We start from the raw sequence: 17,589 nt of genomic DNA, 5'->3' as shown, positions 1-17,589 counted from the left end.
AAACTCARTGTGTTCTCATAAGGCATATGTGGCAAATCGAAGTCCACAGAAAAGAAACAGTCCCATCAGTATCTTTACAGCACTATTTAAGGCCTGGAAAACAGAAAAGGGGGAGATAAAATCACAAGTACCTTATGGAAAGAATGTCAAAACAATGTATTGAAAGCAGCCCTGCAGTGCCCGGGGGCGGAGAGTGAGATGGGGGGGGGGTGGGGGGCTGCTGTGACGTCACCCCCACAGTGGGATGGGAACGTGGTTCTGGAGCCTGGGGGCGCGATGCCTGCCCTGAACCAGTCTACAGTCAGACACTATCAAAACGAGTTCTTGGCTATACAAAGTGAGAGGGGGGGGGGGGTGGGGGGCTGCTGTGACGTCACCCCCACAGTGGGATGGGAACGTGGTTCTGGAGCCTGGGGGCGCGATGCCTGCCCTGAACCAGTCTACAGTCAGACACTATCAAAACGAGTTCTTGGCTATACAAAGTGAGAGGACTGCGAGTGTATCCATTTCACATGAGAGGTGGGAGGGAGCGGGCGGGGGATCACATTGCCTCGTAGCCATAAAATCACAGATATAAAATACATTCATGAACAAAACCCCAAAACAGGTCAATGAATAAAAGCATACCTCACATCAATTGAAATGGCTCTTTAGCATAGACGAACATACACGTTTCAGTTCATGACTACACAATAAGATGGGGAAGAGTAAAAATACAAACATTTCTTGGCGCATCAAACTGACRTGAAGCGTTTTGCTAAACAGTGAGAGAGAGCTGGACACACAGTCCACTTCACTGTGACCTAAACATCATATTGCCATCCCAGCAAGCAAAAGTGGTTTCAATGACATCATTGTGATGTCTATTATTAAATTATGATCAGGTTGTAGATTAGACTGTCATTTTTTTTATTTTTTTTTATTATTATATATTTTTTAAACAGCAACCACAAAATGCAATAATCTGGTTATCTGACCAGATAACAACCAAAATATGACGTCTTTCCCATGACATCTTGCTCTCGTCATGAAAAATATATCTTGCTGTAACAAAGACCAGTTCCTTGTCATCTGGTTTTATAACTTATTTTCAACCAGAAAACCAGTTTACAACAAAATTACGTCCAATTACGTCATGCTCCAAATGCTGTCTCTAGGGTTACTATAGTACCTCAGTGAGGGTTCTGAGTGTTGGCTAAAAACTCAGATGATGGTACCACGCCAGTGTCAGACCAGACAAAGACCCAGTTCCCTGAGAACATCAGAGACAAAGGTTCCAAACACTACAAACTAACAGCAGCAGATTGGGCATAATAATATTTGAATAACAAGAATATTTACATTGTGGTGGTCCTGAAAAAAGCAACTAAAATCATACTGTTTTCCTATTGATGCGGCATTGGGAGTAGAGAAACACAACAGAATGATCAAGCTGACTTTTTGGAGTTAATAAATGTGAACAACTCCTCTGTGTTATTGTTACAGCTGAGTAGACTACAGCAACTCCTGTGCTGGTGGTAGGAGGAACATGGATCTATATGACACCGCCTGGTGCCATYGATTTMATCTAATCGCTACTCATTGGTTGGTTACGCGGACGCCGAATGCTGTGTTCACGCCAACGGACAGTTTCAAATCAAATATCGACAACAGATTAAAGTGATCTCATTCGAACAGACAGTAACATATTCAGATCGATTTCTGTATGGACRCCGTAAACAACGTACCATGGGCAAATAGTATACTCTTTAAAGTGACATAAATCCTGAATAAATACCATAAAGACTGTTAATTTATGCTGTGTCAAGAGCTTGTTTTCCTCACTCCCTTCAAGAAGCTTTTATTGGTAACTTTTAAACAATATTTTTTTTTACATACAGTATATTGATTAGGTGTATATTTTCTTTCCTTAGGTGTGTTTTTTTTCTGCATTGGATATTCCAGTTGCTAGGTACTTATTTTGGCTTCAAGCAATGAACTGCTCTTTATGGAGTTAGTTTGTAGTTGGGTCTATTCTCCCAGAGCGACTAACACACGACTCGACTCGCCTGACAGACTCCTAATCCTTCACAGTTAGCATCAGTTCCCGACCAATAAAGTCCTTTGACCGATATATATATATATTATGTATAAAAAAATAAGTTATTGCGCATCCTAAAAAGTGCATCGTATTTTTCTTAAAAAAAATCTCTCTCGTTGCGTTTCACCTTTTCTTCCTTTGATCCGGAATCGTATAAGACTGTTTTCTCGGAAGGGKTTGGTTGACGAAAGTGTTGGCGCAMCTTCTTTCTTGASCTCTGACCTTTTGTCGTACCACGTGGGCACGGTTGCGTAGGTGACGGGTTGGGACAGGCAGGGCAGAGTGTATAGTAGAGTGATAGAGAGGAGGAGGAGGAGGAGGAGGGGTGGTCCTGCTACGCAATCACCATGGGAACGTCGTCTGAGAAGCCGCTGATCATGGGGGTGTCTTCGTCATCGTCACCTTTAAGGAGGACGGGTAAACAAGAGAACAAGGGAGGAGGGAAGAATGACATGATAGTTGCATTCAGAACGGCTCATGCTAAAATGTGGTTTATGATCCTGGTCATACCCATGAGAAATGAGTGGGGCCAGGAGTTTCTCCGGACGATGGAACCTGACAAGGACAAACTACGGTCCCTAGCAGCACAGCCTTTAATTGGGGACCAGAGTTTTTCTGGTCAGGTCACACCATCAGGAGAAACTCCGGGCCCTACAAGTGATTGATCAAAAGCCATGCCAATCAGATGGACGCAGAGCGGGATACCCGATGGGTGTTAGTTCACAAATAAAGACAACGTGGTTCAAGTCCAACACAGTGTAGACTGATAACATTAAGGCTCCTTAGCAGCCATCACACACAGGCAAAGTCAACGGTAACATCAAGCGTCAACACAAAACAAGGGAGCGCCGCAATTACGGACGTATGTGGCTACTTCGACATAGAACTTAACCAAGGAGTCTTACCCAGCTCGTCCCCTGAGGAGAAGATGGCCGAGCCCAGGCGGGAGTTGTAGTGGCTGTTGGAGAAGGCGGTGAAGTTGTTCTGCAGGCGGCGGTGCCTCAGGTACAGGACCACCAGGACCCCACACAGCCCCAGCAGCAGCAGGAACAGCACCGGCACCACCACTACCGCCATGTCCCCTGACTGACCCGAGCTCCGCACCGCGTCAATGGGACCTGCAGGGAGGTGGGGGGGAGTTAGTGACTTTCACTGACTGACGTGGTTGACATTGCATATACAGCACATGAAGGAGCCATTATGAGAGATTCTTGATATACTTTTATCTCACAAAGTTGATTGATGAAGTAAGATGAACATGGAAAACAATCATCACATCAGTATCCTGCCTCGTATACCWCTGTTGTATGAATGTCACCACACATTGTTACTGAAACCGACGTTGAAGATTTATGGATGTTCGTAGTAAATCTGTCCAGTAACTTCCCATCCTCCCCAGTGTCCCCTCCCCGCCTCACCTTGTCCCAGCTGGTCGTAGAGCAGCAGGGCGGGCTCGCCACACAGCTGTCCGTTGAGCAGGCAGCGGGCCTGGACGGAGAAGGTGTAGTTGTGGCCCGCCAGCAGGCTGCTGATCCGGAAGAAGTTCTCCGTGGTGTTACCCAGGAGCACGGTGGAGTTGGACAGGCTGTCGTACACGTGCACCTCGTAGCCCTGCGGAGAGACACCGAGCACGGATGTGCAGACAGACATAGACAGACAGACATTGATGGTGAATATCAGAGGAAATWAAAGACAGTGGGGTAGATCTGCCATCACAGGGAGACAGCTGTGTGTCCCTCACCCTGCTCTCATTGAAGCTCCTCTCCTTCACGGCCAAACTCTTCCAGAAGAGGAACACATGGTCTTTCTCCGTCAGGATCTTCAGAGCCTCTGGAGCAGGCAGGGGCACTATGTCCACACAGAGTAGAAGGAAAACACTTTAACAACATACATTCATACAACTATGTTCATGTAAGAACAATCCCCACTAGGTTTTGAATGTGATCTCCCCAGAGCTGTTGGTGCTCTAGCTTGAACTCCTTTAATATTCAAGAAATCTTGACTAGCCCCCAGCCACTATATAACAGATTGTGGGYGCGTTCCAGGTCGTCTATCTATATTGCAGTCGGGCTGCACATGCCAGAAGATCGCAACATTACATCAACATGACCCCTGAGATGTTTTAACTCTTTCCCGGGGGATTGTGGGAAAAAGAAACAGCTGATCGTCGGCTGCTATTAAGATGACCTGGAACGCGCCCGTCTCCGGGACATAAGCCGGGCCGTACTTGTGTTGAGCGTGTAGCTGGCCTCCTTGCTCATGTTGCGCAGGCGGACGGAGACGCTGTAGTGTCCGCCGGGCTCCAGGCCCTTGAGGCAGTACTCCACCGTGTTGTTCTGGGTGGTCAGCTTGTAGCTGCTCTCGGTCTTACGCACCACGTCCTTCAGGTGCACCGCGTAYGTCTGCACGGGACGGACACATCCAAATCAAACTTTATTGAAAGTGCATTTAACAATCTCAACAGTAATATAGTTTACAGTAATATAATACAACACAAGAACAATGAATGACAGACGTGTTGGCATCCAAAATGGCACACAACTGACCAGAGCCCTGGTCAAAAGTAGTGAGRGACAACTGTTCATGGTACTAYACTGAACAGAAATATAAACACAACATGTAAAGTGTTGGTTCCATGTTTCATGAGCTGAAATAAAAAGGTAGACATTTTCCATACGCTCAAAAACCTTATTTCTCTCAAATGTTGTGCACAAATTTGTTTACATCCCTGTTAGTGAGCATTTCTCCTTTGTCAAGATAATCCATCCACCTGACAGGTGTGGCATATTAAGAAGCTGATTAAACAGCATGATCTTTACACAGGTGCACCTTGTGCTGGGAACAATAAAAGGCCACTCTWAAATGTGCACTTTTGTCACACAACACAATGCCACTGATGACTCAAGTTGAGGGAGCGTGTAATTGGTATCCTGACGTCAGGAATGTCCACCAGAGCTGTTGCCAGAGAATTGAATGCTAATTTCTCTACCATAAGCCACCTCCAACGTTCTTTAGGAGAATTTGGCAGTACGTCCAACCGGCCTCACATCCGCAGACCACATTTATGGTATCGTGTGGGCGAGCAGTTTGCTGATGTCAACATTGTGAACAGAGTGCCCCATGGTGGCAGTGGGGTTATGGTATGGGTAGACATAAGCTACGGACAACGAACACAACTGCATTTTATCGATGGCAATTTGAATGCACAAAAAATACGTGACCAGATCCTGAGGCCCAATGTGAGGGCCTGTGACCAACAGATGYATATCTGTATTCCCAGTCATGTTTCAAACAATAATGTTTCCTTAYACTGAAAAAAGTCAATGGACAAGGAGACACTGCAATCCAGACTTTGGGTCTGTTTTGAAGTTTAAGCTTCAACTTATTTAAAAAAAAGTTACCCATCACATTAACTGTATCTGAAAGAGCTGACGCTTGAGGTTGGCCGTACCAGAGGAGCACTGGGGGAGTCGTAGGGAGGCTGCCACTTCAACGTAGCCTGGGTTTTCTCAACTCGCACCTTGTGCAGGTTACGAGGAGGAAGCCGCTCGTTGGGAATCATCTTAACCACCGCATACTCCGAGGGAGGGCCCAGGTAGGGAGAGATGGCCCGCACCTGTCACACACACGTGAACAAGCACACACACATTGAGATATTGTTCTTCAGAAACCAAAATGTACACATAGGTTAACTGTGAGCGGATTTTCTGCAGTCGATCATTTTACAGTTCAGTACAGTTAGGACCAAAATGGAATCAGTGGCGACAACGAAAAATCGTGTTGCACGTCAATAAAGTTTTCTGATTCTGTATCTGAGGCATTGAGAGAGGAATCAGGGTTAAGAGGAATAGGGGGTGAACTCACGAGGAACAGGTACTGCTCATCACTGTCCACAGTGACGGTCTGGCTACTAGCGCTGGTGTTCACACTGTGAGGGCTGCGGTACAGGTCCAAGAAGGAGGTGGCAAAGAAGATGCCATACACCTGTACAGACAACCACACAGTACATCACTGGCTGCACAGGGAGCCAGAATACTCCAGCAGGGTGCTTCACAGTAGCGGTGGATGAGGCGAGTTCCCCCCTTACCATGTAAAGARCTTTGAGCATCTAGAAAAGCRCKTTATACATCCAATCAGTTATGACTCATTTATGTAATTCCATATTATATTTWGTTTGTGGGGACTCGCTTTATTGCTCTTGCCTGGTGTAATGGAACAATGAAATAGTGCAAACCCCGCCCATCAGGCACTCGAGACCAAATGCTTGAAGCATTTGAAATTATACTACAGATACTACTTAAACCCATTCATTAGGCACCAAATAGAAGAAAACAGACTAGAGTAGGGACTACCMGAACTTGTCCAAGAAGAAGCGCACATTATCGTTTTCGGTCAAAAAACGTTGTATGATGTTTTCCGTTGCGTGACCAAATGAACATGACCCATGTCTGTAATACAGTAGCTGTCATGCTGTGCCCGTGTTACCTGTGCAGGGGATCCGGTTACAGTCCAGCTGCAGTCCACAGAGCTCTGGTTGAGGGCYCGGGCCTTGAGGAGGGGAGGCTCCGGCTGAGTGCCTGTGGTCTGCTGGCGGGACAGGGCTGTGGGGCTGTCTCCTACACCGGTCTGGGCCCACACAGCCACCTCGTAGATGGTACCCGCGGTCAGGTTGGCAGCTGGAAGTGTACAGGTAAATACAGACAGAGTTGGATTAGGATATTGAAAACACTTAAGTGTGTGTTTGTGACGCATAAAACGAAGTTATGTTTAAAAAACACTTGTTTTGTTGTCAGAAAATGTGTGGACACTAGTGGCAGACAGGGGCCTACCTTTCAGTATGCTGCCTCGCACGGTGTAGTTCCTGCTCTCCTTCACGTGAGCATCAAACACCCAGGACAGCACCACCACATACTGCCTCACCTGCACACACCCACGGAACAACGGTAGAATTATAGGGCAAGTTAGAATACATAGACAAGCACRAAGTCACTCAGAGACGCCACCAACTGACCTCATATTGGGAGTTAAAGCTGAAAGACAGGCTCATCGAGTCTTCTGTGATGCTGTCGGTGATAACTGAGGGAGGTGGTAGAGCTGAGAGGGAGGGAGAGACAGACAATAAGCACCAGCTCCAATAAATTAGACACCTACATAGTGGTGGCCAGCAGAGGGCGATAGAACACTGTAAATCTCCACAAYGCAACCAGTGGAGGAAGTGCACTGAAGGATTACAGGTCGAAACCGAAATAAGAAATGTGCCATCATCCGGTGACCCAAACTAAAAAGAAATAGCGTGTGATTACAGATACATTCTTATAACTTGCGACCCACCTCTCACATAGTTTAAGAAACCCTGGATTAGTGAATTTGTCAAATTTATCAAATTATCATCATGCCATATTATAAATTGTCAGGGCAATGATCGTGAGAGATTCTGTCATACCTTTCTTGGGGATGATGGATTTAACCTCAGTCCAGTTCCCCATACCTCGACCCGTCACTGCTGCCACCTGAAACACACAGGTTTAGAACTCATCAGACAGGCTCAGAACTCAACAATTCTAAGAGCTCATGTTACCTTGTTCTAATGCTAAGAACCCAAATGTCACTATGAAGCTGCTCTGAAAGACAGGTCTCTTACTCTAAACTTGTACAGAGTGCTGGGCTGTAGGTTTTTGACCTCCACGCTGTTGCCGGTGCTTCGCTGAGAGAACCACTCCACACCTTTTTCACTGTACTCCACCTGTCACACACACACAACACACACACACACACACACACACAACACACACACAGTCAGAGAAACAAAACAGGAAAAACAGGGTTGAAATTGTTTTTTTCATGTTAATAATAAACCCACATTGGAATGTGTGGAGTCTTTCATATTTTTCTGGTGAACATTTACTTTGATTCCAGCACCCACTCAAAGCCAACGGTTGTGCGTATGTTTCTATCTCTTCTTATAGCCCTACTGCTCAGGACATGACACTAACGGTTAATAGGTTTACCAGAGGAAACGACATTGTCTGGGCAGGCTAACTCACAACGTACTCCCGGATCAGGCCGTGGGCTTTGTCCGGAGTGCTCCACGAGGCCTCCACCGTGCCGTCCTCTCCGTTGTCACATGACAGCTGCAGGTTTCTGGGGGGGTCGGGCACTGCAACAAACATTACATAAGAGTACTGTCAATCCACGATAATATTCGTAAACACTGTTGCAGGCAGGCCACAAACTTCAAAAGTATATCACATAACAGTGATATAAACACTAAAGGGGTATTTCCAAGACTCTTTCAATAGAGATTCTCCATTGAGCATCAGTCCGGGGGTAGGCTTAATCTGGGTCCAGAAAAACCTACCTGCATTATTCCTTCTGTTACTCATTTTGCCTGTCAGTTAGCAGAGCAACTTACAAGTAGTGCATTCAACTAGGGTGAGCAAAACAACCACAATAATTACATGGACAACGTGTGAAATCAAACCTTAGACAAATCCTCTGCTGTGAATGGACACCGTGAAATGATCGGGTGTCTTGCTCCCTCTACCTTTCACTCCCCCTCATCTCTCCCCTTCCCCTCTACCCTCTCCCCCTACATTTTAAGAACATTGATCAGCAATAGCCAATGAGAGCTCGCCACAAGCAATGTCGTTCAACTCAAAAATKTATTGAGTAGGTATTTCAACTCTGTACGGCAAGTCTGACTAGCCACAGCTACGTTAATCTAATCACATCATTGTTTTCGCGAGACAGCGTGGTATCGAGAATCTTGTAGTGTGCGACCCCCCGTCGGTGTCACATCGTCCAGCGTGCGCACCACTACGTTGGAAAGACAAACCACTACAGGAGAGACGGTGGTTTAATGAGAGGCTCAGCGATCTCAGGATTTTGAAAGTCGTGTAGTCTACACACGGGACATCACTCACATCCCTCGGGCGTTCTCAGGGTCAACACATCGTTGGTCTTGTGCTGCTTGCTGAGACACTGCGTCAGAACCTTCACCTGGTATGTGGTGTCTGGCTTCAGTACCGACAGTGTGTAGCTGCTCTTGTTGCTGTGTGTGTCCATGGAGGTCCACTGCTGGGTGCCCACCAGCCTAGCACACAGAGACAGACAGATATACAAACACAGTCAGACACACACAGTCAGAATAGTAGAATACACCAGGTGTAATTTTAATTGGTTGTGCATCATTCGGCAGTTTCTCTCATTATGTCAGTCACTGACAGTCACTCAATTAGCCATGTCAGCTGACAATTTTTAGATTGGTAGTTAGCTAGCTATCTAAACTTGTAGTAATCATGGCTGAATATTGAGCGGGCACGCAGGACATGTGACCAGGGCCCTGACATCCAGGGGGCCCCCCATTTATTTTGTTAGACATCCTCACGCAGACATCATATTAATATGGCATAAGTCATGGTGAAATGTGAAATATTGCAGGAATTTAGCTTTAAAACTACATCTCCAACCCATGGAAAAATGACTAGAATTGCAATGTGTTATAAAATTGTTATACAATTTATACAATTACAGAAAACTTGCTTTAAAACTGCAAAATGTTTATATGCCCCATGGCAAAATGTGTAGAATTGCAGGAAATTAACCACAAACTTAAATTCTTCTCTACGCTGTCAAGAGAGGGGCCACTAAAAATGTTTGCCGCAAGGTGGGGGGGAAACCAAATCTTGCTTAGGGCCCCCAAAAGGCTAGAGCTGGCCCTGGAGACACACACACACACACACACACACTCACTCACTCACAACACATGGACACTCTCACACAGACAGACAGAACACACAGACTGACCTGAAGTAGATGAGGAAGTAGCAAGAGGTCAGGGGCAGGTTCTTGGGTCTGGACCAGGTGAGGGTGATGGCGCCAGAGAAGTCTGCCGTCCACTGCAGGTTCTGGATCTTGTAGACCAGAGAGTCGGCTACAGACAGACAGGTCAGAAACCCACCCCCAGTACAAACGTGAGAGAGGAGAGATACTACGCCATCACCCTCGCCTGGATGACTGAAGACTCTGCTTATGTAAATTGATTGGGGCTGTGACATGATTTTCATTAAAAGTAGACTCAGCAATATGACATCGTAATACACAGCAGGACCACTTCCTGAATACAGAAATAAACAACAACATTAGAATTGGCCAGGACTGCCTCTATTAGCTCGGTGTRGGTCTGTTTCAAGAGCCAATAGGGGCAGTCTTTCTTGGGCAGATTTTAGTTCTGTTGTTGTTGACGTCTGTAAAGCAGGAAGTTGCCCGCAGCGTGTGATGATTGTACATTCCCTAGTCTCCCTTTAAGYGCGGAAGAAGCCTGGCTACTGAAGACTCACTGGTGCAGTTGTCCTCGTCACTGTGGTCGGAGCAGTCCATGAAGCCGTCACATTTCTCACCGTCCAGCACGCAGGCCTCCCCGTCAGCGCAGCGCGTGCCGTTCACACACGTCAGAGGCCCTCGCGTGGCTACCAGACAAAGAGAACGAGAGAAAGAAGACAGAGGGAGGAAGGGAAAGAGAGAAAAGGAGAAGAGAGACAAGTGTGAGAACCATATCCCCTTTCAAGGTTTACTCGGCACGCAGAGTGAAACGTCAACGCTCCAGTGTCTTAGTCTTGTTTATTTTTTGTGGTACTGACTCAAGATGGAACTGTGTTTTGTGCATTTTATGAATGAACACCGTTACTGGGTTGGCTATGTGTATCAGACGCACCTTTTTGGCCAGTTTGAAAGTCTCCCCTCAAGTCTGTGTACTGACTGACTGGCTGAATTAGACCCGTGGCCCCATGAGGAGCATAGGTCCTCCACACTCTGTGTGTAACACTTACGACAGTGGGCTTCGTCCGAACCGTCCAGGCAATGTTGGTGGCCGTCGCAGCGCTGCCAATCAGGGATGCAGGTGGGGGGCTTCTGGCAGAGGAACTGGCCCCTGCTGCAGCGGCCAGGGGGCARGGGAGGGGCTTGGGTGAGCCACGGAGCCTGTGTCGCCGTGCCGTTGGCTGCTGCCATGGAAACAGAACATAACCACACGTCTGAAACGATCTCACAGAAGAGAGCGTCCGAGCGAGCAAAACAGCGCTCCTCTGTCTTACCTTACCCTGCCTAATGCTGAGATCCCACCATGAGTCTTTTCCAATCGCTGCAGACGAATGAAAGGAGACAAGTAGCTCCAACATGTTTTCTGGCCAAGTCACATGGTCAGGAATAACCACCTGGCCCTACCTACATACAGCTATATAACTAGTCCTGAGCTGTGTAGCCAAGGTGGCAAGCCCTTTGGTGTAGATGGAGATGGTGGTTCACCTGTGGGACAGCCCAGTTCATCACTGCCATCGGGACAGTCAGCATAGCCGTCACACACCCAGGAGTTGACTATACAGGCTCCCGAGCCACAGTGGAAGCRGTTAGGGGCGCAGGACGMCGGGCCTGGGGCAGGGGTGTGGGGCGTGACTCCTAAGAAAACAGAGAGGAAGAGGTTTAGATACACATAGCACTTCAAATGGTTTGGTCAATAGGAGATCTGGCAGGAGTGACAGAGTAAGAGTGGAAGAAAATGAGAGAGAGTCAGAGAGAGAGTCAGAGAGAGAGAGCAAGAGGCAGAGACAGAGAGCGAGAGGCAGAGACAGAGAGCGAGAAGGCAGAGACAGAGAGAGCGAGAGAGACAGAGAGAGCGAGAGGCAGAAGACAGAAAGAAGAGGAGAGAGCAGAGACAAGAGAGAGCGGAGCGAGGCAGACACAGAGCGAGCGAGAGAGGCAGAGCGAGCGAGAGAGGCAGAAGCGAGGAGAGGCAAAAGCGAGCGAGAGAGGCCAGGAGCGAGAAGAGGCAAAGCGAGCGAGAGAGGCAAAGCGAGCGACGAGAGGCAAAGCGAGCGAGAGAGGCAAAGCGAGCGAGAGAGGCAAAGCGAGCGAGAGAAGAGGCAAAGCGAGCGGAGAGAGGCAGAGCGAGCGAGAGAGGCAGAGAGCGAGCGAGAGGCAGAGCGAGCGAGAGAGGCAGAGAAGAGCGAGAGGAGGCAGAGAGAGGCAGAGGCGAGCGAGAGAGGCAGAGCGAGCGAGAGAGGCGAGCGAGCGAGAGAGAGAGCGAGAGAGGCAGAGAGAGGCAGAGCGAGCGCAGAGAGGCAGAGCGAGCGAGAGACGCAGAGCAGAGCGAGACAGAGGAAGAGAGAGCAGAACACAGAGGAGCGAGAGAGGCAGACAAGAGGAGCGAGAGAGGCAGACACAGAGGAGCGAGAGAGGCAGAGCGAGCTAGAGGGAGCAGAGCGAGCGAGAGAGGCAGAGCGAGCGAGAAGACGACAGAGAGCAGAGCGAGAGACACGCAGAGCGAGCGAGACAGACGGACAGCAGAGCGAGCGAGACAGACGGACACAGAGCGAGCGAGACAGACCGAGACCACAGAGCGAGCGAGACAGACGGACACAGAGCGAGCGAGACAGACGGAAACAGCAGAGCGAGCGAGACAGACGGACACAGTGCGAGCGAGACAGACGGACACAGTGCGAGCGAGACAGACGGACACAGTGCGAGCGAGACAGTCACAGAGAGACAGAGAGACAGAGAGAGGGTGTACCAGAGCACTGAGCCTCGTCAGACCAGTCTCCACAGTCATTCTCTCCGTCACACTTCCACCAGGAGGGCACACAGCGCCCATTACGACACTCGTATTGGAAGTCCCGTGTGCAGCCTGGCCCCTCAGTGGGGGAGCCTGGAACATACACACACTCAGGAATAATCTCATTTCTAGATACAAACACTTCATTTATAAAGCGCTGCAGTGAACACAACTGATGCATGTGACACGCAAACACACACAATGTGTGTACTCACCACAGTTGGCTTCGTCAGAGTAGTCCCCGCAGTCGTTCATGCCGTCACACTTCCACCCCAGGCTCACACACAACCCGTTGGCACACTGGAAGTTGTAGGGGTCACACGTCTTCTCAAACTCAGGGTGAGTGGCTAGARGGAGAGATATTTCAATGCCTTAGTAGGACCGACAGTGAAACCAAATAAGGAATGCTTGTTCCTTTTCCGTTGCACGTTTTTAAATGTTTCCCTCTGGATTTTTCCTTTTGAACATGACCCAGGTTCGGTCACATGCACAGGAAAATATATATGTATATAGTGACTGTAGATATCAGCAAAGTTGTAGTGTTTTCTGTGAAGGTGGGGTTAGTGGAGTAGGACTCACAGCAGCCGGCGTAGGCCACGTCCTCATCGGATCCGTCCTCGCAGTGTTTGATGCCGTCACACACCAGAGACTGGAACAGGCACTGGGCTCGGTTCTGACACACAAAATCCATGTAGCGCGTACACAGGGGATCTGCAAGGAGGGGACACACACAGACACAGTACTACTATATTACAATGGGATACACATCTGAGATATTCTCAACAAACGTTTCATTTGAACTCTTTTCTACGACAATAGCCCTCAAATGTTTCCGTTTTTCGAAAGACCAAAGTGCATCTGGGGTAGCAGGCGAAAAACAACAATAATGGTACGCATACACAATGTCTGCAGCATAGAAATAGATTCTATTTTCCGGAGATTCTACTTCTATAGTTTGCAGGGGTTCTAGTTCGTCTTTCAGTTGGTCACTCACCACAGTGTTGCTCGTCGGCGCCCCCTGGGCAGTCCTGTACTCCGTTGCAGTGGGCGCTGGCAGGCAGACAGGTGCCGTTGGAACACAGGAAGCCATTACAGCGATCCCCCACTGTCAACAACAACACAGCATCTGTTAGTGCCAAATCATCCTATCAAAGGCTGGGCATAGAAATCTGGGTAACACTTTGCTTGAACTGTCCTTCATAAAGGCTACCTAACACTGTCATAGCATTGTCATAACAATGACATAACATTGTGTGTGTGTGTCCCCTCACCGCAATGTGCTTGCTCCTCGTCAGAGCTGTCCTGACAGTCGTCATCACCGTCACACACCCAGCGCTTAGGGATACAGTGGCCCGTAAGACACTGGAAACTACTGGCCTCACAGGTGTGGTGACCCACTGAGACCGGGAGGGAGGGAGGGAGAGAGAGAGTAAGAGTGATGGAGAGACTAAGAGAGAGACTTGTGCAACGTTCCACAGCATTTTTTTTTAACATGTTCCTGATCGCACCTGTACAGTTGGCCTCGTCTGACCAGTCCCTGCAGTCATTGTCTCCGTCACATCGCCAGGCGTCACGGATACACACGCCACGCGCACACGAGAACTCCCCTGATCCACACTGGTGACTCTCTGGGATACACACACACAGTCAGTAATCAGAGGAAGCATCACGTAGGCTATATACAATCTCAGAAGTCATACAGGCTAGAGCACACGTTGTCAGTAAAAAAACATGCTTGGAAGTGAATGCACACACACACACACGACTGAATGGATGGATACAAAACATACACACACACACACTCTCTCGTCCTCGTACCACAGTGTTCCTCGTCACTGTTGTCCCCACAGTCGTCCTCGTGGTCACACTTGAAGGCCAGCGGGATGCAGGAGCCGGACGCCACACAGCGATACTGGATGGACGGGTCACAGGAGGTGGTGGCTGGAGGGGGACAGACAGGGGTGTTGACATAGAGCCCAGAAGGACAGAGAAAGAACAGCAGCAGAGACTCAAAGCAGAGTGTATTGTGACAGCAACAAACTCTAGTCCGGCTCTATTGAACATTATCTGTTGGATCCATTTCATTTACTTTGTACTTCACAAACAAGGATTCAACACCCAATCATTTTTACAACAATAATAATAAACAGAATCATCTGAGTGAGTTGTCCATTGTCTAGCTGCGTGTCTGAAAGGGCCTGACCCAAAGTAGTGCACTATATAGGGAATAGGGTGCCATTTYGGCTCCACTCACGGCACTCCTGCTCGTCGCTCATGTCGCCACAGTCGTTGTCGCTGTCGCACTTCCAGATGCTGCTGATGCACTTGCCGTTGGCGCAGCGGTACTGGTTGGGCAGGCACGTGTGTTCTGGGGGAGGGGAATTTCATTCCATTTTGGATTGCAAATACAACGCACATCGTCAAGAAGTGTATCTGAATCCTAAAGGACAGCATATAAAAGTGTCAACAAAAACACTTCTTTCCAAAGTGGTCCTTGCAGAACAACCACCAGTCACACGGCCAGTCAGGAAGAGGGAGAGGAGGGCAGTGGTTCTCTGCATTCACTGAGGCACGGATCTTCAATCCCGATTCCTGGCGACGGGCCCGCCGCAGGCTCTGCAGGCTTTTGGTCCAGCCCAGTACTAACACGCCTGATTCAACTCATCGCTTGGCGATAAGTTGAATTAGGTGACACAGGTGTTAGTGCTAGGTGGGAACAAAAGCCTGCACCATTGTGGATCTGTAGTACTGTGATAGGGTCGTCTGAAGGACTATGTCGAGAACCTCAATACTTTATCATGCATTTGTTAATTATCTATGTATAGTCATTTTACCTCTTTATAAATGCACATATTACCTCAATTACCTCGACTAACCCGTACCTCTGCACATTGACTTGGTACCCTTTGTATACAGCCTCGTTATTGTTATTTCATTGGGTTACTATTTTTCCTTTAGTAACAACATTTTTCTTACCTACTYTTTTCAAACGGTATTGCTGGTTAATCGCATGGCATGAATTAGTTAAGTGCTCGTAAGGAAGCATTTCACGGTAAGGTCTACCTACACCTGTTGTTTTCAGCGCATGTGACAAATAAAATGTGATTTGATCAGTAGTATTTTGTCACAGAGACCATTGTGTGTGTGTGTGTGCTTGTTTGTCTGTCAGAGAGCCGGAGCGCACGTATGTTAGTGTGTGTGTGTGTGTGTGCCATGCCTCACCTGTCTTGACGCAGGTGTTATTGTGGAGCTGGTAGCCGGTGGGACACTGGCACTGGAGCTCCCCGCTGGCTAGGGTGGTGGTTGGCGCGCCGTCGGGGCATACACAGGTGTGGCGGTGCCCGGGCTGGGGCAGACACAGTAGGCTACAGGGTTGGTCTGCACAGGCATTATGGCCTGGAAGAGTGGAGACACACACACAGGTTTGTCATGAGCAGACAGGTACACGTARATCCAATCATGCCATTCATCTAACTCTGCTGAAGAAGTGTGGCTGTCCAAACAAAGCTTCCAGTATTGTCCCTTCCAGAGTAGCATTCTGATAATATCTATTTAATGCTGACAATTGAAGTTGTTTGAGGGTTTACTTACAATGGACATTGATTSTTAAATATGGTTTCGCCGCTTGTCTCTCACCTCTGGTCTTGCCCTTGTAGAAGATTTTGAGGTCCATGACCCCGGTCAGTCTACCCACTATGAGTTCGTTGTCCTGGGAACCTGCTTTGGGAGCCTTGAAGATGCCCCTCCTTGACCAGTCATCCCAGTACAGGTCATTCTGAAAACACACACAGGCCAATGAGGATTTGCCAAGTAACTGTGAGACTATGAAAACAAACCTGTATATCTTTCTACAGCATGTGCCAGAGTTATCCCCAGTGTTGCACACTCAATAACCTAAAAGGGTAGAATTCTGCGATAAGACATCATCATACACAGTTTGCCGACGTTTTGCTTCCAGACATCAATAACATTCTTATTTGCCAAGACTGCCTCTATTGGCTAATTACAATGTGGACATGCCTCAAGGGAGGGGGCACATTTGGAAAAAGTCAATAGTGACAGTCCTGGGCAGATTGTAAATCTGTTGTTGTTGACATCTGCAAGAGTGAGGTTGACATGCTGTGTACGATGATGTCCTACTGCAGTCTACATCGAAAGACATTAAGACAAATTAACTAAGCTTGTAAAGGCATTTATAAGGGATATTCTTCAAGAATCAACGGGTTTACATTCACTTAAATAATCAAAAACGGCTATAAATATCACAGTGGGCCTGAAAAGTCCATAAGCACACATCGGCCGTTCTAAAGTACCTTGAAAACAGCAATGGCATAGGGGTGAGGCAGGCCCTCCATGACCACGCTGCGCTGAYCGCCGGCGAAGTCGGCCCGCTCGATGCGATCGCCGTAGGCCTCGGTCCAGTACAGCCATTGGTCGTCAGCCGTGATGCCGTTGGGCCAGCGGACGCCCTCGGACACGATGCATGACACGTTGGAGCCGTCCATGTAGCCTCGGTACACGCCGGCCGCACGGTCGCCCCAATCCGTCCAGAACATCAGGCTGGTAGGAGAGACGCATCACAGATTAAGGAAGTATATCAGACAGATATTAGCATTGATGTTATTTACGTTAAAGGGGCAATCTGCAGTTCAAACAAAAAGAAAGCGGTAAAGTCCAAAATGTATGTAGCAATCACAGATTGCTCCTTTACCAGTCGGTCATGAGGGAGAATTTATTTGTGTAAAAAAGGCTTTCTAAATGTATTTGATTGAAAAATGTATGGTAGTTATTCAAAGTTATTAGACTGTTACCTCTCTCCTGGCATGAGGACCAGAGCTCTGGGATGCTCCAGCACTGAGGAGTTGAGCAGAGTGTGACGTAGGTCCCCATCAGGGTTAGACAC

At 48.1% G+C, this 17,589-nt stretch overlaps 1 protein-coding gene across 2 annotated transcripts in view; it reads right to left on the bottom strand.

The window, feature by feature from the left end:
* Positions 1 to 342: 342 nt before the first annotated feature.
* sorl1 (sortilin-related receptor, L(DLR class) A repeats containing) overlaps positions 343 to 17,589 on the bottom strand; it is a 63,890-nt gene continuing 46,643 nt past the window's right edge. The window contains exons 19-48 of one of the 2 annotated variants that reach the window (XM_023981625.2): positions 17,498 to 17,589; positions 17,000 to 17,246; positions 16,323 to 16,461; positions 15,909 to 16,082; positions 14,941 to 15,054; positions 14,505 to 14,627; positions 14,195 to 14,314; positions 13,958 to 14,083; positions 13,681 to 13,791; positions 13,266 to 13,397; positions 12,902 to 13,033; positions 12,645 to 12,779; positions 11,384 to 11,533; positions 10,909 to 11,082; positions 10,420 to 10,548; positions 9,887 to 10,013; positions 9,004 to 9,173; positions 8,125 to 8,237; positions 7,722 to 7,823; positions 7,524 to 7,590; positions 7,092 to 7,174; positions 6,910 to 7,000; positions 6,566 to 6,756; positions 5,945 to 6,064; positions 5,532 to 5,696; positions 4,308 to 4,482; positions 3,822 to 3,928; positions 3,499 to 3,691; positions 2,986 to 3,198; positions 343 to 2,482 (exon numbers count right to left, since the gene is read on the bottom strand). In XM_023981625.2, the coding sequence (XP_023837393.1) occupies positions 2,415 to 2,482; positions 2,986 to 3,198; positions 3,499 to 3,691; positions 3,822 to 3,928; positions 4,308 to 4,482; positions 5,532 to 5,696; positions 5,945 to 6,064; positions 6,566 to 6,756; positions 6,910 to 7,000; positions 7,092 to 7,174; positions 7,524 to 7,590; positions 7,722 to 7,823; positions 8,125 to 8,237; positions 9,004 to 9,173; positions 9,887 to 10,013; positions 10,420 to 10,548; positions 10,909 to 11,082; positions 11,384 to 11,533; positions 12,645 to 12,779; positions 12,902 to 13,033; positions 13,266 to 13,397; positions 13,681 to 13,791; positions 13,958 to 14,083; positions 14,195 to 14,314; positions 14,505 to 14,627; positions 14,941 to 15,054; positions 15,909 to 16,082; positions 16,323 to 16,461; positions 17,000 to 17,246; positions 17,498 to 17,589 (4,083 nt within the window). In that variant the 3' untranslated portion in view covers positions 343 to 2,414. The remainder of the gene's footprint in view (positions 2,483 to 2,985; positions 3,199 to 3,498; positions 3,692 to 3,821; positions 3,929 to 4,307; positions 4,483 to 5,531; positions 5,697 to 5,944; positions 6,065 to 6,565; positions 6,757 to 6,909; positions 7,001 to 7,091; positions 7,175 to 7,523; positions 7,591 to 7,721; positions 7,824 to 8,124; positions 8,238 to 9,003; positions 9,174 to 9,886; positions 10,014 to 10,419; positions 10,549 to 10,908; positions 11,083 to 11,383; positions 11,534 to 12,644; positions 12,780 to 12,901; positions 13,034 to 13,265; positions 13,398 to 13,680; positions 13,792 to 13,957; positions 14,084 to 14,194; positions 14,315 to 14,504; positions 14,628 to 14,940; positions 15,055 to 15,908; positions 16,083 to 16,322; positions 16,462 to 16,999; positions 17,247 to 17,497) is intronic. The other variant, XM_023981634.2, reaches the window with a different exon arrangement.

The sequence above is a fragment of the Salvelinus sp. IW2-2015 genome, linkage group LG4p (assembly GCF_002910315.2).
Source record: "Salvelinus sp. IW2-2015 linkage group LG4p, ASM291031v2, whole genome shotgun sequence".
NCBI lineage: Eukaryota > Metazoa > Chordata > Actinopteri > Salmoniformes > Salmonidae > Salvelinus > Salvelinus sp. IW2-2015.
This window is presented reverse-complemented; position numbering and strand designations above follow the sequence as displayed.